General features: G+C 44.4%; 1 protein-coding gene and 1 long non-coding RNA gene across 14 annotated transcripts in view; one reads left to right on the plus strand and one right to left on the minus strand.

Moving 5' to 3' along the window:
• The window catches only part of robo2 (roundabout, axon guidance receptor, homolog 2 (Drosophila)), a 323,403-nt gene that overhangs the window by 297,769 nt on the left and 8,038 nt on the right, over nt 1–17,596 (plus strand). For 8 of the 13 annotated variants that reach the window (XM_028962515.1, XM_028962519.1, XM_028962517.1 and 5 more), the window contains 6 exons: nt 4,357–4,484; nt 5,436–5,711; nt 6,525–6,650; nt 10,236–10,395; nt 11,964–12,218; nt 13,168–13,382. In XM_028962515.1, coding sequence (XP_028818348.1) covers nt 4,357–4,484; nt 5,436–5,711; nt 6,525–6,650; nt 10,236–10,395; nt 11,964–12,218; nt 13,168–13,382 — 1,160 coding nt within the window. The remainder of the gene's footprint in view (nt 1–4,356; nt 4,485–5,435; nt 5,712–6,524; nt 6,651–10,235; nt 10,396–11,963; nt 12,219–13,167; nt 13,383–17,596) is intronic. The other 5 variants (XM_028962523.1, XM_028962527.1, XM_028962524.1 and 2 more) reach the window with 1 other exon arrangement.
• LOC114769479 (uncharacterized) lies at nt 1,069–12,195 on the minus strand. Its single transcript, XR_003743222.1, has 3 exons — nt 12,010–12,195; nt 3,145–3,263; nt 1,069–2,717 (listed from the first exon to the last, which is right to left on the minus strand). It is a non-coding gene; the product is annotated as an uncharacterized LOC114769479 (long non-coding RNA).

Genomic DNA, 17,596 nt, shown 5'->3' on the forward strand with positions numbered 1-17,596 from the left:
CTGCTTGTCTCATAAGCCGCGTCTCCTGGGAAAAGGAAGTAGCTGCACTTCTCTCTGCTGCTGTTTCCATCTTAATTCTGTTTAAATAGCAGGACGGAGACGTGAGCTTTTCTTTTTCTAGTCGAAACCTTACAAGACATAGTGTAAGAATATAATTTAATTACTAAAGAATGGGTTCTAACTGTAAATTAGAACCCATAATGGAACCTAAAGTCTATGGTTCTGTCTATAATAGGCCCTGCACACACACCTATACACAAAGACACACGGTGAATGCCACAACATAGAATAGAATAGGAAATGTTACTGATAATGATGGTGATTATTGAATACTTGTTAATTTCATGAATAGAGTCATTAATATATAATTATTATATCTGACATCCTTGTTTGATTATGAAAAATAATGAAAAAAAAACCTATATGTCTCTTTAGAGGTTTATTGGCCTGACAAATACTACTGCTTTCAAAGCAATTGATGTTGAAACAGAGTAAAGGTATATAATCCCATTGTGTGGATTTACACTAGTAAAAAGTTTTCAACCATTATACATTTTTCTGCCTCCACATCATGGATCATTCAGTTACAATTCTTCACACCACAGAAGACACACCAACATCACCTTTAAATGTCCAGACTGATTTTTGGCAGCGCTGAAGGGCCCAGATGTTTCGCTCTACCCCCATCTGCCCGTCGAGTTTGAGAGCGAAGCTGAGGCCCAAGCGGCAAAAATGTGTTCATTTGTTACACGCCATGTTTATTGCATTAATTAGACAATACAAATGAAGCCGCCTCTGTTCCCGGACTCTCATTGGCTGCTGCCAAATGGCTGTGACTGAGCAATTGTGCTTAATCGATCACAGGATAAATGATTCATGGAAGATGAATAGGGCGCAGATTGGTCGGCACGGGACGGCGCTTCGACTTTGGGCGCTCGCTCGATTGAAATTGATAAGACGATAACAACTCACTCCTCTTTCCTCTCTCACCAGTGTGGGGAATCTTGTCATAACTTCCTATTTACACCTCAAAAATTAAATAGCCCACCCCCTCCCCCCTCTGTGTACTTCGGGCTTGTTGCTATGGAGATTCCGTCACATCCCGGGACAGCTGGTGATGTGACATAAGGTCTGGGGGAACGGGGCGGGCTTTGGCAGGCAAGGGGCTGTAAGTGAGCGTAAATCTAACATGTAAATGTTCTCGGCAGAGAGTCCAAACTGTTGTTTAATGTGTGGAGGGGCTTTTACTGCAGCCTTGTCTGAGGGGGGGCGGGGCGGGGCGGGTCTAATTTATGGGATTTAGGGGGATTAACGTTGCGCTGTTGAACGTTAGTTGACCTGGAGTCGGATTAAAAGTTTGGATCGCTGTATCACCCCAGACTACTGACACCCACTTAAACAGAACCAGCGCCCCGCCCACCATGTAACAATATTTCTCATTCTAATCATCGGCCCTTCCTCCCCCACCTTGCCTCGCCACCGGTGATGGATGCAAGGACATGGCAGCCATTTCCAATGTCAACACCATCATCGCCCTCACTTACAAATGGCATCTCCTGCAGCGCGGGCATGGGTGGGGATGGTGAATTTAGGGGGGTGGGTACTTTTGGGACTCCGGCTGTGCTTCTTGTCCAGAGACAGAAAATCGAATTGTTAAACGCTGGTAGATACCCTTCCATCCCTTCCATCCACCCTCCCTTTTCCATCTGCCAGATGTGGAATGTGCTTGCACTGAATGGAGGGTGAGGAGAGGAGGAAGGAAAAGAGCAGGTTCATGAGAAGACAGAGCAAGACAGAAAAAGAGGAAGGGTGGATTGTTTCAGACAGAAAAGGAAAAGTGAAGAGAGGGGGGGTTGTGATGTATTACCCTATAAAAACTGCATGTGTTGGATACGCACCCATCAATTTGAATGACTTCTTCCCCCGAGGGTCTGTTTTGGCATTCACCAGTGTGTGTGTGTGTGTGTGTGTGTGTGTGTGTGTGGGTATATGTGTGTACAGTGAAGAGGGGGGCTTGGCGGATCTCCTCTCCTCTCATTAAGTCCAGTAAAGGGGAGACCTGCTACAGAGCTGCCATTACCTGTCAATGCCCCTGAGCGCACCCCCTTCCAAAAATCCCCTTGGGCAAAAAGGGAGATGTGGAAGCACACACACACATGTTGTGTGCAAATATGTGTCAAGCAGAGCTGTGGAGGGGCTGAATACATCTTGTCTGTCAGCAGCGTGCGGGGCTTGACCGACCATGACAGAAGCGGAGAGAGAGGAAAATTATACTTTTTCCACTAGAAGGGACCTTGAGCAGAACAATGGACTTCATTGCTATATTCTTTCACACACACACAACACTCACTCTTTTCTGTCTCCATACCTCCCCTTCACTCTCCTTCATTCAGGCCCCCTCCCACACAATACCCTTTACCATCGGCTTTCTCAATCCTCATTAACAGAAGCATTACCAACCATTATAGAAGTATAATACAACCATTACACAGAGAGTTTTTAATCAGCATGTTTGATATTGAGGCCCAGTGGCCCCCCATATCATAAAAAAATATATACAGAGAACCTGACATCGCCACCTCTCGTCGACCTCCATCTGTGTTGCTCGTGGTAACGAGCAGCCGACGTGATTGTACAGTCAAGTGGCCCTAATGGCCTCCCAGCAGTCACCCATGACAGGTTAAAGCTGTAATGGCGGCTTTTATGGCTCCCACACCCTTGGGAGAGAGACACAACACCTGTTAAATGGAACCATAACCTCCCAACCACACACAAATACACACGAAAACAAGGCTTTCAAGTGGCGTGTATGTGTATGTGTCTGTGTGCGTATGCCCATAAACTGGTACTAGTTACTGTTACTGGGTGCATGAGATTTTGGACAAATTTAAGAGCATCTCAGAGTGGGTGGGCATTAGGGGTGTTGAAGGGGTAGCAAATCTACAGCCGCTTTCAGAACAAACGCACCCCTACGTTCACCACAAGGTGTGCGCCACTGTACTCAGATCAGGCCGCCACATTCCCTACCGGCCTGATCTGAGTACAGTGGCGCACACCTTGTGGTGAACGTAGAGTTTGTTCTGGAAGCGGCTTTAGATTTGCTACAATGAGAAGAAATAAGGTCGACGTTTAATCCACACTCACCTGAGGCAATGGACGTCTGCCGTTTATGCCATCAGGTTAGCGGACAGAACACCGACCGTTTTTCTGCTTGATGTATTGATTGTTGCAAATACATCCACACGGGTCACAGCTTATTTCTTCTATTTGAAAACATCATGTGAAGTAATGTAGAAAAATTATGGCATGTATTGTGATGCATCAATAATCGAGGCATTGATAGTTGAATCAAATTTTGAGACTAGTGAAGCTTTATATCTCTAGTGGACATCAATCAATCATCAAGTTTTTGTTTGTTTGAAAGCTGAAAGTGAAGTGATGCGCAATTTGTCCTCTGCATTTTACCCATCACCTTAGTGAGCAGTGGGCAGTGAAAGGTGCCTGAGGAGCAGTGTGTGGGGACTGTACCTTTAACCAGCAACCTTCCAATTATGGGTCCACTTTCTTTCATTAAAAACCTGGAGAAGTCATGAAATTTGATGTTTTGGAATACGAAATAATAATGTAAAGTTTTTTTTTACATTTACAACTACAACATTTAAAACTTTCACAGGTCCTTAGTATCTTTGCTACATTTACGTAGTGAACCACGTCACATGGTACTGCGTGCATTGCTTAAATATTACATTTACAGCATTTATCAGACGCCCTTATCCAGAGCGACTTACAATCAGTAGTTACAGGGACAGTCTCCCTGGAGCAATTTTAGGGTTAAGTGTCTTGCTCAGGGACACAATGGTAGTAATGGGTCTTCTGGTTCATAGGCAAGTGTGTTACTCACTAGGCTACTACCACCTATTCAAGCAGCAGCTATTCAAGCAGCAGCTTGTGTCCTTTTCAAAGTCATGTAAATTACATTGGGTGATCTTTGCTCAAACCTGATGGAGGCCCATGGAGGCTCGAGCTTGGGCTTGTGCGAACTTGGAGGAACAAACACTGTCATTTAATTTAAGCTTTTTAGTTTAGTGTGTTTTATTTATTGATTTATTTTTCCCATTTGCGCAGAAATTTCAGAGAATGCATGGTCATGAAAATTTGCCTTAGTATAATTGAAAAAGTCATGGAAAGTCTTTTCTAAAAACAGAACACTGTTACCCGCTAAATATTTGTAGTAAATATGCTTTATATATAATATATATGGGGAAATGCGTGTGTGCAAGAGCGTGTAAGCTGTTTTTGGGGATGACTGTCCCAGCCTGCCCTCCTGTTCTCATCTGTCTCCTTCTTTCCCAACAGTCGGCCTGTTCTCCTGAACGGCAGTGACCCCACCTACCCCTGGCTGGCCGACTCCTGGCCTGCAACTAGCCTGCCTGTCAACAGTGGCTCTGGAGGCCCCAATGACCTCAGCAACTTCGGGCGTGGAGGTGAGTTGTGGTTGGGGGTAGGTCAGATGCAGCTTGTGGTCTGTGTTTTTTTTATACTGGCCCCACCAAATAAAGTGTCTGTGTGTGTTATTTATATTTGATTGAAACTACTAGGTTTAATATAGGATATAACTTAAGTTGGATCACACAAATGTTGTAGGTGATAATGTATAATGTATTACAGGCCGGAGCTTCAGAGCTTTTAAACAAAAACATTAGAAACATTAAAGGAATTGAAATGACTGCTTTTCTGTATTTTAAGGTGATTTTTCCACAAAGTCTGAAATTATTGGTTGTGTAGCAAGACACAAAATATGTTCACTCGCTTTCACTTTGTTTATAGACTTATGTACAGCAATGTACAGTATGTTTAAAGTTTATTTAAGCCATTTATGAGCAAAATGAGCAAATTGTGCATGTGGTACAAGTGGTAGATGTGTCGACAAAACCTCATGTCTTTTGTTCCTGACCCTTGCTGAGGACTACTCCTGTATGCATGCGGTCGTGTGTGTATGAATACACACTTATACATCACCCTTCTGGCGGCAGCATGGCCAACTGTGTTACTGCAGGCTGAGTAATGGGACAGCAGCCTGATGGACTGTCACAAGGGTCAGAGAGTGAGTGTGTGTGTGTACGTGAAAATATGGTCTCAGGCAGTGAATCGTGAAGGACAAGCACTTCACGGCTGGAGCAGATGTGGCCGCTTCCACTGCGCCCGTACATCATCTCTCCTCTGTTGAAACACTCACGCATGCAGAGTGCCGCCCATTATCCTTCATCTTGTTGAAATCCCAGTCTTCAGAGCCCAAGGTTAAGTCTCTGGGGATTGGTAGGAGAGCAAGTTAATCGAATAGAGGTTTAGCAGCACTTCGGCACCCAACTGGGTGTGTCAGGCTTTAATCTGTGGTGGTAATATCGATAATCCTGTACCCTGGCCCCTCTCTTCAGACGTGCTGCCCACAGGTCAGGGTGACAAAACAGGCACCATGCTCTCTGATGGAGCCATATACAGCAGCATCGACTTCACCACCAAAGCCAGTTTCAACAGCCCCAGCCAGGGATCCCAGGCCACGCCCTATGCCACCACCCAGATCCTGCACTCCAGCAGCATCCACGAGCTGGCCGTGGACCTGCCCGAGACCCAGTGGAAGACCTCCATCCAGGCCAAGCAGGAGATGGCCAACCTGGGATACTCGCTGCCAGACAAGAACTCCTGCAACAACAGTAAGAGAGGCTGGGAACACTTTCAAAACTCTGTGTGTGGACATATGACCATTAGAGTTTGTTAATTAAAGTTTATGTGTGTAAATATGTGAAAATACATGTCCACTGTGGTAATTATTTGAGTGGCATTTTTCCCTCATGCCATTCCAGCTCCACTTGAGTGCAGCACAGCTTTTTCCAACTTTTGAATCACTTATCCAGGTTATATAAACAGATTCTGAGGGGGGAAGTTAAATAAATCAGGTATAACCTTTTTCATCTCTGGATTAAGGGATTTGCCATGTGCTTTTAGAGCTATTGCCTCCATGGCTTTTACACAAATACATTTTTTGCTAAGTAATCTAACTTAATTATGTGAGATTAGGGTGAAGGAAGTGTGCTCTTTTTTGTTTTTTTTATGGGCTCTTTGAAAATTCATTGAGTTTCCTCGCTCAAGAGTAATGGGTATTCTAAGGCAATGTGCACATTTTCTTATTAATGATCTCATTCTTCAAAGGATTACAATACATTAATTATGAATATTTTGCTAATGTAATGTAAAATCAAATTGCTGGTCTTGCTGGCTTCCGTGCTATTTTTAGCGAGAATTGTTTTGTTTTTTTTCTTTATTTTTTGATGTCAGTAAAGCTCTTATAGTTTATTAGTTTTATATATTTTTTTTTTATAAATATTTGGAGTGTATTTGTCCATTGTATGTGTGTGTTTCTCCACTGCTTGCCTGGTTCTCTAACTGCATGTGCTGCATGTGCCTACCGTGCTGATCACTTCACGCCACTTATGACCTTTGCCCTCTGACCCCCCTCCTCCTACTAGCACTGCTTTTCATTCCTGACTACCGATTGGCTGATGGATTGTCTAATAGAATGCCCCACAACCAATCACAAGATTTCAGCACCACCAGTTCCCACAACAGCTCGGAGCGGAGCGGCAGCTTGTCAGGTTGGTACCTCCTGGGATGGATTGGATAGATGGATGGGTGGATGGAAAGGTGGTTGAGTGTCCTGGATGAAGAACTGTTGAGCCCCTCACGTCTGCATGGCTGTTTAACAAACCGAACATCTCAGAGTCTCTAACACCTCTTCCCCTTCCACCGTTGCTTTGCCTCCCCAACGGCACGCGAAATGCAACTAACCCGAGCGAGGTGTCTGTGTGCATGGCAACCTGTCTGAAACTTCACAGTACAACTCTGACCAGTTGCTCAGAACTAACGCTGTCCTCAGGACAGTTCAGGTCTATGGATTCTCTCTGCGTGAATAAGCATGTGTAACCTCTTTAGAGGCTTATAAAGTTGCCCAGTCAAACACTGGGCCAAGAAGCAAGAACAGCACCTTCATTCTGCAGCTAATGGTTAACACAGACAATAAAGCCCATGCACTGAGTCATTTATAGGGCCCTCCACCCCTCTCTCTCTCTGTCTCTCTGTCTCGCTCTCTCGCTCCGCTCTTAAAGCCATGGCCGGAGCTGTTCATTGCTCTGCAGTGGACTTGAACAAAAGGCCTCCCACAGGTTAAGAGCTGCATCCCCACCGTGGCGCAGCGCACAAATGCTGCAGCGCGGGCACCAGTGTTATTACCATCTGCATGGAGCACAGTCACTTACGAGCGCCAGGATTACATGTGACTACGTAATGTGGAGAAGTCAGGGGAGAGGGGTGCTGTTTGCAGCGAACATAGACAGACAAAATTAATAAACGCAAACAAATAATAATAATAAATGATCATTTGCTTTTTTAAAACAGATGTTGGTTTTAAGGAGAAGGATCTGTAGTTGAATGTGCACTGCCTTTTTTTCCAACGATGGTGTTGAAGTGATTTGCATAAATATATTAAATGTGTTTTGTACATTGGGGATTAGGGACACATTAGGGATTCCTTGCAATATGTATTTGAACAAATGTGGAATGTGCTGTTTCTTTGCAGTGTTACGGTAGTATTGCTTCGACTGGCATGCAGACGATTCTTTTTTTTCTTGCGTGAAGGTTGCGGTGTGTGTGTAATGAGTCCCTTCAGTCTCTGTGGGTGCAGAAGGGCTGAGCCACTTCCTCACACGCTCCGCAGTGCCTTTACACACCCATTTCTTTACAACAAGGCCAAACCCCAGGCAGCCCTGACAGCACCACATTTAGCCTTTAGCATCTCACTTTAAAAATATGGGGCTGCCGATACAAGCATGATCTCCCTGACCTCACAGAGAAGATGGGTTTAAAAAAGCACAAGAAACCGGATTGCTCAAGACTAAAGTAGAGCCCTTACAGTGACCTCTGTCCACTGAGAGTAAAAAAAAAAATGTCAGGGAAGGGAAGAAAAAATGAAGGCGTGGCGCAGCTATGTTTCAGAGGAGAAGAGAGGAAAGGAGGCTGTAATGAAAGAGGGATGTGTGTGGGGAAGAGAAGAAAGAGACACCCCACACTCATTAAAACAGCAACGAAGGCAGGGAAGTTTTCTGTTCTGCCTGGGTGTAGAAAGATCTTTGAGATCAGGGCTAGTGTTTGTGTGTCTGTTTCCTACACCTGTCTGCATTATAAAGAAGCGCAACACTTTTCCCAGGGCTGATCTAAAAGTACACTCAGCAGATGTGGGAGTTTGGAGTTGTGCAAACCTTTAATAACCCGAAAGGAAGACAGGCCTGAATCCATCACCATTGGATGGCTGGTCACTGGCTCAATGTAGAGCTGCGGTCTATCCTTTCTCCCTCATCCTTGCTTTTTTCTCGCACTCTCTACAAACAGCAGCAAAAGTGGCCAGCAGTTGCACATAAAAAGCCATTCCTGTCCACATTTATGGGTGGCAGCTTGCCCTTTTGAAGTCGTTCCTAGTGTGTTAAAGTGGAGAGCGAATCGGGGGGATCGGAGGCGGGGTTCCGTTTTCTCATCTGACACACGGCTCACAATTTCGGAATGTTCTCCAATTCTTTTTTTTTCACTCTTGTCTTGCTCTCCACTGAGTCTCATTTGCAATATTGATGCTCGTCGGCCCTATAAAGAAGCCGGGTGTGATTGAGCGATCGCGCCATTCGCCCCGTTTATTGCGGAAAGGGCCGAACGTCGCCCGGAGGGACAATTAGGAAAACCCAATTACTGCCAGACTACACTCACGCCACTCGTTTGCTGCTTGGGGCCTGTTGTTATTTTTTTTATTACTTACGCTCTTTATTAATCTTATTTTGACACCCCTCGCTCGCTCCTCTGTCTCTTAATGCCCCCTTGACGCCATAACAATCCCACTTAGTCAGCTAGAAGCGCATCGAGGACAATACGAGGCTTTCACAGACCCACACGGATTTCAGATACTAGAAAATACATATGTAAAATCTAAATATTTCTTTTCTATCTAAAACTTTCTTTAGAAGCTACTGTTTAATTTGTACTGTGTAGTTGAGAAGCTGTCGGCATTATTAGACATTGACTTGATTTCACAAGCCACAGGATGCCGGATTCCCTGAAATGGAACATTTTGGGCAGGAATAGATTACAGGGCACTTGGCACCGATTTCCAACCAGAAGATGACATACAGGCTCTCCGCAGAAGTGACTCTCTGCCAGTTTATTTTTTCCCCTTCTCCGTTGCTAGGCTGTGTTAGCACTGGTTGGGCGATGTGAGCCGGCAAGGACTGGCACGCCTGGCATTTGACTGGATGTAAAAAGGTCTACCAGAGGTGGGCGGTGGTAATTGACTCTAATCAAGCCTGTCGTTCTCGGCGCCCACCCTGACAGCCATGGCCGGCAATTTACAGAAACCTTCACAAGGCCACTGTTGAATAAAAGTAGGAATTAAAAGGAAGCGGGCAGGTTGGAGAGACGTTTAAGGTTGCAAAAGTTCGAAAGCCGTAATGAACTTCAGGGGAAAAAAGTTCCCACCGCCATTCAGTCCATCTTACTGCCAATTAAACCTTGCTTTCTACAGACTGCCTTATGGTTTCAGTGGACAGAGTGAGAGAGAGAGAAACGGTTTTCTAGCATGTGTTGGAAAAGTAATGTATGAAGTGCATTGGCCATGTGCTGGAATTGATTAAAGACCCTATTCGTTCCCCCCGGTGTCCTCGGGAAATCTTTCACAGCGAACGCTCGCTTACTGTACATGAAGGAGGAGGACTGGAAGGAGGAAGTCTTTGGCAAATAGTTCCTCTCCAGAGCTTTCAGCTCCATGTGAGCCCTTTTTTCCCCGCAAATCAGTTGCTTCGGAACGTGGCCTTTTCATCAAGCGGCCTTGACGATCTCCTTTTGTGGCTGCAACTAGACAGGGAGGCATTGAAATCCGACATTACAGAGTGTGGATGATTTCGAAATGAGATGGGGGGGAAGCTATTTCAGCGATGGTGCAAATGTCGAACTCTGCACGATTGGCTTTGACAGTGAAGTTTTCAAAGCCTTCAATTAGCCGGTAGAATGTAGTACATGCTCGCCTTTGTGGTTGAATTAATGCTCAATGGAGGCTGAGGCGCATTGAAATTCCGTGTGTGTGTGTGTGTGTGTGTGTGTGTGTCTCTCCCGTCTCACGGCCGCCTACGTTTCTGCTCTCCGTAAAGGTGGCAAAGGAGGGAAGAAGAAGAAGACGAAGGGTGGAGCGAAACTCACCAAGGCCAACGGCTCCAGCTGGGCAAACATGCCCCTTCCCCCACCCCCAGTACACCCACTCCCAGGCACAGAGGTGGAGCACTATCCTGGAGAACATCACGAGGGTGGAGGGTACGATGCCTTTCACACACACTGACTTTCTCTCCCACATTTCTATGTACATCCTCTGGTGATTTTTAATATTTTAATATTTAAACGTATGTTACATAACTCTGAATAATAATGTCTGCACTTGGCGCCGTTTGAAAAGCTGATGAACGCCTCAAGCTGTGTTTTGCTTGGTTACGTCTTCTTTTTAATCGTAGAAACAGCCTGTTTTTGCATGCAGATAATTATTTAGGTGCATCTGGAAGTAGCGAGTGGCATCAGCGAGCCGACGGAGCAGATGGCTTCAGATTCGTTTATTCTGTATTCACGTCTAGATTAGCCCAGTCTTCTTCCTGGACTGTTAGGAGGATATATCGCTTGCTTTTTTTTTATGTCACGCCCACACTAGTTGCTGTCTGATAACAACCAATCAATCAAGTAAAATAAAAATGATTCAACAATAAGTAAAAACAAGAATGCTACATTAACAGCATTTATCTTATCCAGTCGCTCTTATCCAGAGCGACTTAGTTACAGGGACAGTCCCCCTGGAGACACTCAGGGTTAAGTGTCTTGCTCAGGGACACAATGTAAATGGGGTTTGAACCTGGGTCTTCTGGGTCTTCAGGCTACTACCACCCAGTGTTCTTACATGAGGAAACAGCAGAGGCAGGGAAGTGGTTAAAATGCAAAAAAAGGTGATGTTATAAAACATTATTTAATAAAAAATAAACTATATTATAAATTATTTTAAAATAAATGATTTATTTTTAATAAATAAACATTAAACAAAAAACAAGGCAGAAAATCCATGGTTAATTATGAGTGGACTGCAGGCAAGGGATGCTCAGAATGTACACTGCACCTCTAGACTCATTTAAAAAAAGCTCAGCCAAAGACATGCCAACAATCCCAACACGGCTGCACTGAACTACCTCACACACCAAGGCTTTGGGTTTTATATCCCATGTGTGGAGTACACAAACACACACACACACTGGAGTAATGGAGTCCCTCCTTGTATGAGAGGCGAACTTGTTCTTTGTCCTCCTTAATTTGAGTCCAGGAAAGTCATCTGGCTTAATAGGCTATCTGGCAAATGAAGACTCCTCGGCAACTGTAAATTCAATGCCAGGTCGTAATGGCTGCTGATTAAAACTGTTATGTCCTCTGGAGTGTGCGCTGACAAATTTCTTTAATGAACATTTTCTCGATAAGCCGTTTTACTGCGGCATGTACAAGCCATTCCCAGGGGAAGGGAGCACCTCTGCACAACTGGTCCAGCGGGTGTAGGCTGTGCAGCCACTTGATAAGTTGCATTGGCCTAGTGGTTAAAGAAGCGGCCCAGTAATCAGAAGGTTGACTGTTCTAATCCTGAACCATCAAGGTGCCACTGAGCAGAGCACCGTCCCCACACTCTGCTCCCCGGGCGCCTGTCATGGCTGCTCACTGCTCACCAAGGGTGATGGTTAAAAGCAGAGGACACATTTTGACAATCACTTCACAAAGCCAATTTGAATTGTCCATGAAAGGTTACAAATCAAATTGCTTCTCTTGCAGTAAATAGCACCAATTTTTGTTTCTGTGCGCAGCTATGAAAGTGATGGCTGGGGACCACCCTTGCCGGTACAGACCTACCTCCACCAGGGCCTGGAGGACGAACTAGAGGAGGAGGAGGAGCGTGTGCCAACTCCACCAGTGCGCGGGGTGGCCTCGTCCCCAGCAGCCGTCTCCTTCGGCCAGCATTCCACCGTCACGCTCACACCCTCTCCTCACGAGGACATCCAGCCCATGCTCCTGGACGAGCTGACCCGGGCCTACCAGCTGGACATGGCCAAGCAAACATGGTACAGTCCAGAGACTCCACCTCTACTCACCGACAATACATGGATCAACATTTTTTTGCTTGCGCTGGAGAAATCCTCAAATGGGCTGTTGGTTTTATGTTAGCTAAATGTTCTGGAACGTTCTGTGTAACTCACTGTGCAGTGTTCCTCAGTTCCAGAAACACTCATTAATCATAACGAGTTCGTGGCGTTACACGCGAAACCCCGGCGCTGCTCATTTTGACTTGAATGGGATGAAATTGTGCGATGTGACGTATTAAAGTGATCATTTAAATGCACTGGCCTGCGTCTGGGAGACAGTAAAGACTACAGTAAAATTCCATTTGTGCGGTGCTCATGCAAAGCAAATGAAGCCCATGTCTCATCCTGTCAGAGAGCGAGAGTCTGGCATCCTTTCATTAGTACACACACATTCATATCCATGCGCGGAGGGATACACAAAAACACTCAGACACACACACACACACACAGAGGGAACAAGGTTGAGCTGTCAGAAGGGCGTACTGTCGAAATGATCAGGTTGGGAAATGCACGTCTTTGACAAGAGGAAAGAGTGCTGTAATCACCAAGCAAGTCTGCCTCCACAGACCGTGTTAAAAGAGCACACACACAAGTACTGTCAGGAGCAGGCAACATTCATTGTCCCATAGATGACATCCCCAGTAGAGACAGCCCCAGTTTGACTGGCCCATTGTCCTGTGCCTGGAGCATCCCGTGGTTTTATTGTGTAGGGGGTGGCAGGGGGAACACTGAAAAATTAGCCGAATTGTCAGTCCATTGAAAACACGCTGAATGTGCTGGGAAGCACAAGTCACTTCCCCTCACCACATCCTAATTCTCTGTGTAGTTCACCGCTGCCTTTTCATGTGTTTTGGCAAAGGATTCAATGTGAATCTTGGCTTTTTGTGTTATATAGCACTAAATAGATTTTTTTTTTTTTATGAACCAGGCACATGCAAGGTGGTCCATATCCCCCCCAGGCCCCTGCACCCCCAGTGGGTTACGTGTCCAGCACCCTGGTGTCTGACCTGGAGACCGACATCCCTGATGAAGATGAAGAAGAGGAAGAAGAGGAGGATGAAGGCTACGAAATGTCCCGGCCTCTCCGTGGCATCGAGCACACGCCTGGGTCCAGCATGGACAACTTAGACAGTTCTGTCACAGGTCAGTTACATCAGGTTGTCCCAAACCCTGCCCTTACATTTAGGAATAAACTCAATTTAACATACACATTAACTTCAGTGATCCTTTATGGCATCTTTCTTCCCAGATAGAGTCTCTCTTATTCTTGTAAAATGTTCCCCCAAAACTGAGTTTCTCCGCTCATTGTTTGGTTCTACTTCATTTATGTAAAACGATCATAAAATTTGCCATATTTCTCAGCTTTAATCATCAAAGCTTTAAATTAACAGCAGAACCCATTCGTCTACAGGATTAACAGTTGGAACATTCCCAACTTAAAAAAAGTGCAAATTGCCTCTGTAATGGGGGGGAAAAAGTGAGGGCAGAAATGGAAAAGTTCATTTCAAAGACCAGCTATCTCCGCCGAGCCTGAGATCACAGAATTATTATCGACCTTCCGATCGAATTACAGTCCAAGCAGAATATGAAATGAAAGGCTGACAAGCTGGCCGAGGCCAGACTGATCTTCCGGCATAACCGTAATTGCTTCAGATATCAATGTGACAGTATTTGTTTTTGTTGACACGTTGGTGCATCCTGTTGCCTCATGATATAGACTTGCAGGACACCAGGCTTGGGACTCCCCTGGATGTTAATTCCAGAATACACATTTTTCTCTACTAAGCTGGAAACGAAAGAGTTTAAACTCGGTTTATTCATGCACTTTGGCCAGACTGGAACTCATAATTACTGTTTCTGGAACTGATAAGAAAGTCCAATGAATTTTAAAAGGAGGATGAAAAGAGGAAATAGAGGAGGGTGAGAGAGAGAGAGTCATTTCAGTTTTTTCTCATGCTCCTGTGCCACCTGTATCTTGCTGAAGGTATTTGAAATAAATCACATGCAGAGTTTTTTTTCCCGTCTCTGCCTTGATTCTTTTTTTTTTTCCTCCCATTTCCATTTTTACTGCTCACAGTGAAAGGTTTTATGGCCGGCTGTTGTAGGGGACATTTGAAGGATGTGACATTGTGCTGTCGGAGGGAGAAACGCCCACACCACTCGCTGCTCTCTGTCCTTCTGAATGCTGGAACAACTTTCTGGCCGTTTGTTTAAAATGTACAGTTGGCAGGCCTGTCGTGTTTGGGGTTACGAAGTCTCTGGTTTCAGTTCCAGGGTGAAGGGTCATTTGTAAAAGAATATGAGAGGGAAGATCCCAAAATAGACACAATGACTGTATGTGTGCCAAAATTCCAAGTTTGATGTCACTTTGTAGGCGGCTTATTAGCATTTATGAACATACATTTGCCTGAGGATATAGCAAAGTTTTGCAAATTGAACTGGTCATTAAAGAATATTTTTCTGGCCAAAAAATATGGCAAAGTGTTTAGTTGGACAATCAAAATATAGCCAATTCATCAGTGCATCCCGGCCGGCCACTGTTTGGTTTAGGTGAAGGACGTGGAGCTGGAATCCATATATCCACAGGGGTCACCAACCCTGGTGCTGATTGAGCTCAAGAAATGGGTGGTAATGAGCAGAGGGGTTGGATCAGTTGTGCTACATGTGTTCTAGTAAATCCAGTTCGGGATAAGGGCCCTCTAGGACCAGGACAGTTGCAACTTGTGTGACTAGTGTCCCACTTTGCATTGTATTGTGCAGCATTTCCATTCTTGGTCCCACATCACAAATGTTGCAATAATGCTGAGCGTTTTTCATCGATCATTCATTTTCTCAGACAAACATTCTGTGGAGAACAGACATATCCATCCAGTCTTCATGAGCGGCTCCATCAAATCAAGCCAAATGAATTTTAGTTGTTTGGTGAATAAAGGTGCAGGTTTATTTACAGTCTGGTATGCAAAGAGAAGACTGAAGAAAACCAAAGACCAACCACCTTAACGACCAGGCATCAATAAATATACAGATGCACATGGTAGCAAGCTGCTGCACCACTGCTACATTCAGTCTCCCTATATAAATGCACCCCACCATCTTCCCATAATGGGGTGCGTTTATTATGGATTGATGCAGTTGTGCATCATTCAGTGTGAATATATATATATAATGCCACCATCAATAACCCCTCCATAACGCATAAGACATATATTGCTACATATTAGAGGTGGGCATAGATTAATTAATCTACATGAATCTAGATTAATCTAGATTAAAATGGCTCATTTGAATTCTGCCGAAGGCATTCAGAATATGTGTGCTACCCAAATAATGACTAAAAGTAAGTCTTTGAGAACGGGTTTCTCAAGCCAGGTGGGCCATTATCTCCTGTTTCCAAAATGCATCACAAACTGCTTGAGAAAGCTGTTCTACTATGATAATTGGTGATGGAAATAAATTATGTTCAATAAGATGTACTTGTGTTTACCAACTGTTTATTCGGTTAAATAGCTGCATCCATGTTACCACGTCACGTTTTATGTGGTAATTTCACAGTTCGAAGACTCGTTCTCGCCCCCTACAGTGCAATTCGGCTAGGTATACATCCGCGCTAAAATATCAAGGTCATCATAGTGTAGCGGTTCTTCTGTGTTGTGTAACTTTTTGATTTTGTTTCTTGAACCACAAATGATGAGCTGACACCCAAGAGATTTTCTGTGCAAAGTGTATTCTGTACAAAAAGCAAGGTCGCGTCAGAACATCGCATCACACATCGCGTCTTTCTGCACCTCTCTCTACAATATACAGTATTAAAAGAACATAAAAAAAATATTCACAAAATAACACACATGCAAAATATTGTACATATTAATTATGTATGTAAAATTTAAAATGAAAGAAATAACTTTTTGCACACAAACCCCATGCACCTCTCACAGCTCATGTGTCCAAGAGACCTGAACCGGGTCTCAAAAAAAATAATAAAAGTCTTTAGGAAATAAGAAAATAAAAGACACAAGAAAGAAGAAATATACTTATAAATCTAGTGTAACCATTTAACTCTGGCACAATAGCTTGCGTAGTATAGACCCAGCTCCCAACCCAACTTTGTGAATGGATAAACGGCGATATTTTGCCGTTATATCGCCCGATAAGGGTCTCACGTTAACGAGGCACGTTAACGCCGATAACGGCCCGCCACTAATACATATACATATACACATATACTGCTACATATATTGTCACTGAGATCCCAAGCTGGAATATAAGGGCACTGTCCTCCCATGGCAAGTAAAGTACAGTGTGTTGTGATTATTTGGGAATGCTATTTTAAAGTCAGCAGTTTATGACGTGTAGTCAGTTTAAGTGACAACAGACAAACTGAACAGCATCATGCAAAAAAGTATACACATGATTCTTCTCTAGGTAATAATACCATGTCAAAATGAATCACCACCTTGTGTTTCTTAAAGCCACACCCTACAAGGACATCCCCAGTTGTCACCACAGGGGGTGTTTAATAGCATTTGCTATTATATTGCTTAATCATTCGTTTACATTTTAAACTATTTTTAAAAAGAACATGTAAAATGACTGGAATGCGCTCAGCGTTTTTGCAGCAGAAATAAAAAAATTGATGTATGGAAATTAGGAAGTTATCGGCTACCTTTTTTTTTTTTCTTTGTTCACGGTGGGATGATGGAGCCCTGGCCAGGCCGGCTCTGACACATGACACTGCTGATATATATAGTAGAATATAAAGCAGCGGCACTCGTGTCTCCCTGCGCTGCATTACTCTGCAGACAGCACTATTTCTCCATATCGCTCAGCATCCTCCCTCACCCCACCACCGCCGCCTGACAACCCCAGACTTGGTTTTTGGTGCTGGGAGGAAGGGGTGGGGGGGTGCTGGTGGTTCGGTTATTGCACGGAAAATATTTCTGCCACTGGGTCTACAACCCACGGCCTGAGAAGCTGAATGCAGGTCACTCATAGTTTCTATCACATGGAAATGGCTCTTCAGATGCTGAAGATGTTTGTAGGTTTACCATAGAGAGATTACACTGGTTAGTGTTTTGGGGCTGAGAATTTGTGTTTTATGGGGAATTCGAAGTTGTAAGACAAAGTTGTAATACGTGACCCTTATCCGCACCCTTTGAAAAGTGTAGAATGTGATTCATGTAAAAAGAGCAACGTGTCCAAATGCTTCGTGTAAGAAAGGAGTTGGACGTTGCCAAAGACCCCAAGAATGCAGAGGAGAAATGGGCACTTAGTGTGAATGAAAACTCGATCTATCAGATTTGCTGAGCTGTCGCTCTGATGTGGAGAAGTGGTGTGCCTCGGCGAGTAGGCTGGCAGTC

The sequence above is a fragment of the Denticeps clupeoides genome, chromosome 19 (genome assembly GCF_900700375.1).
Source record: "Denticeps clupeoides chromosome 19, fDenClu1.1, whole genome shotgun sequence".
NCBI lineage: Eukaryota > Metazoa > Chordata > Actinopteri > Clupeiformes > Denticipitidae > Denticeps > Denticeps clupeoides.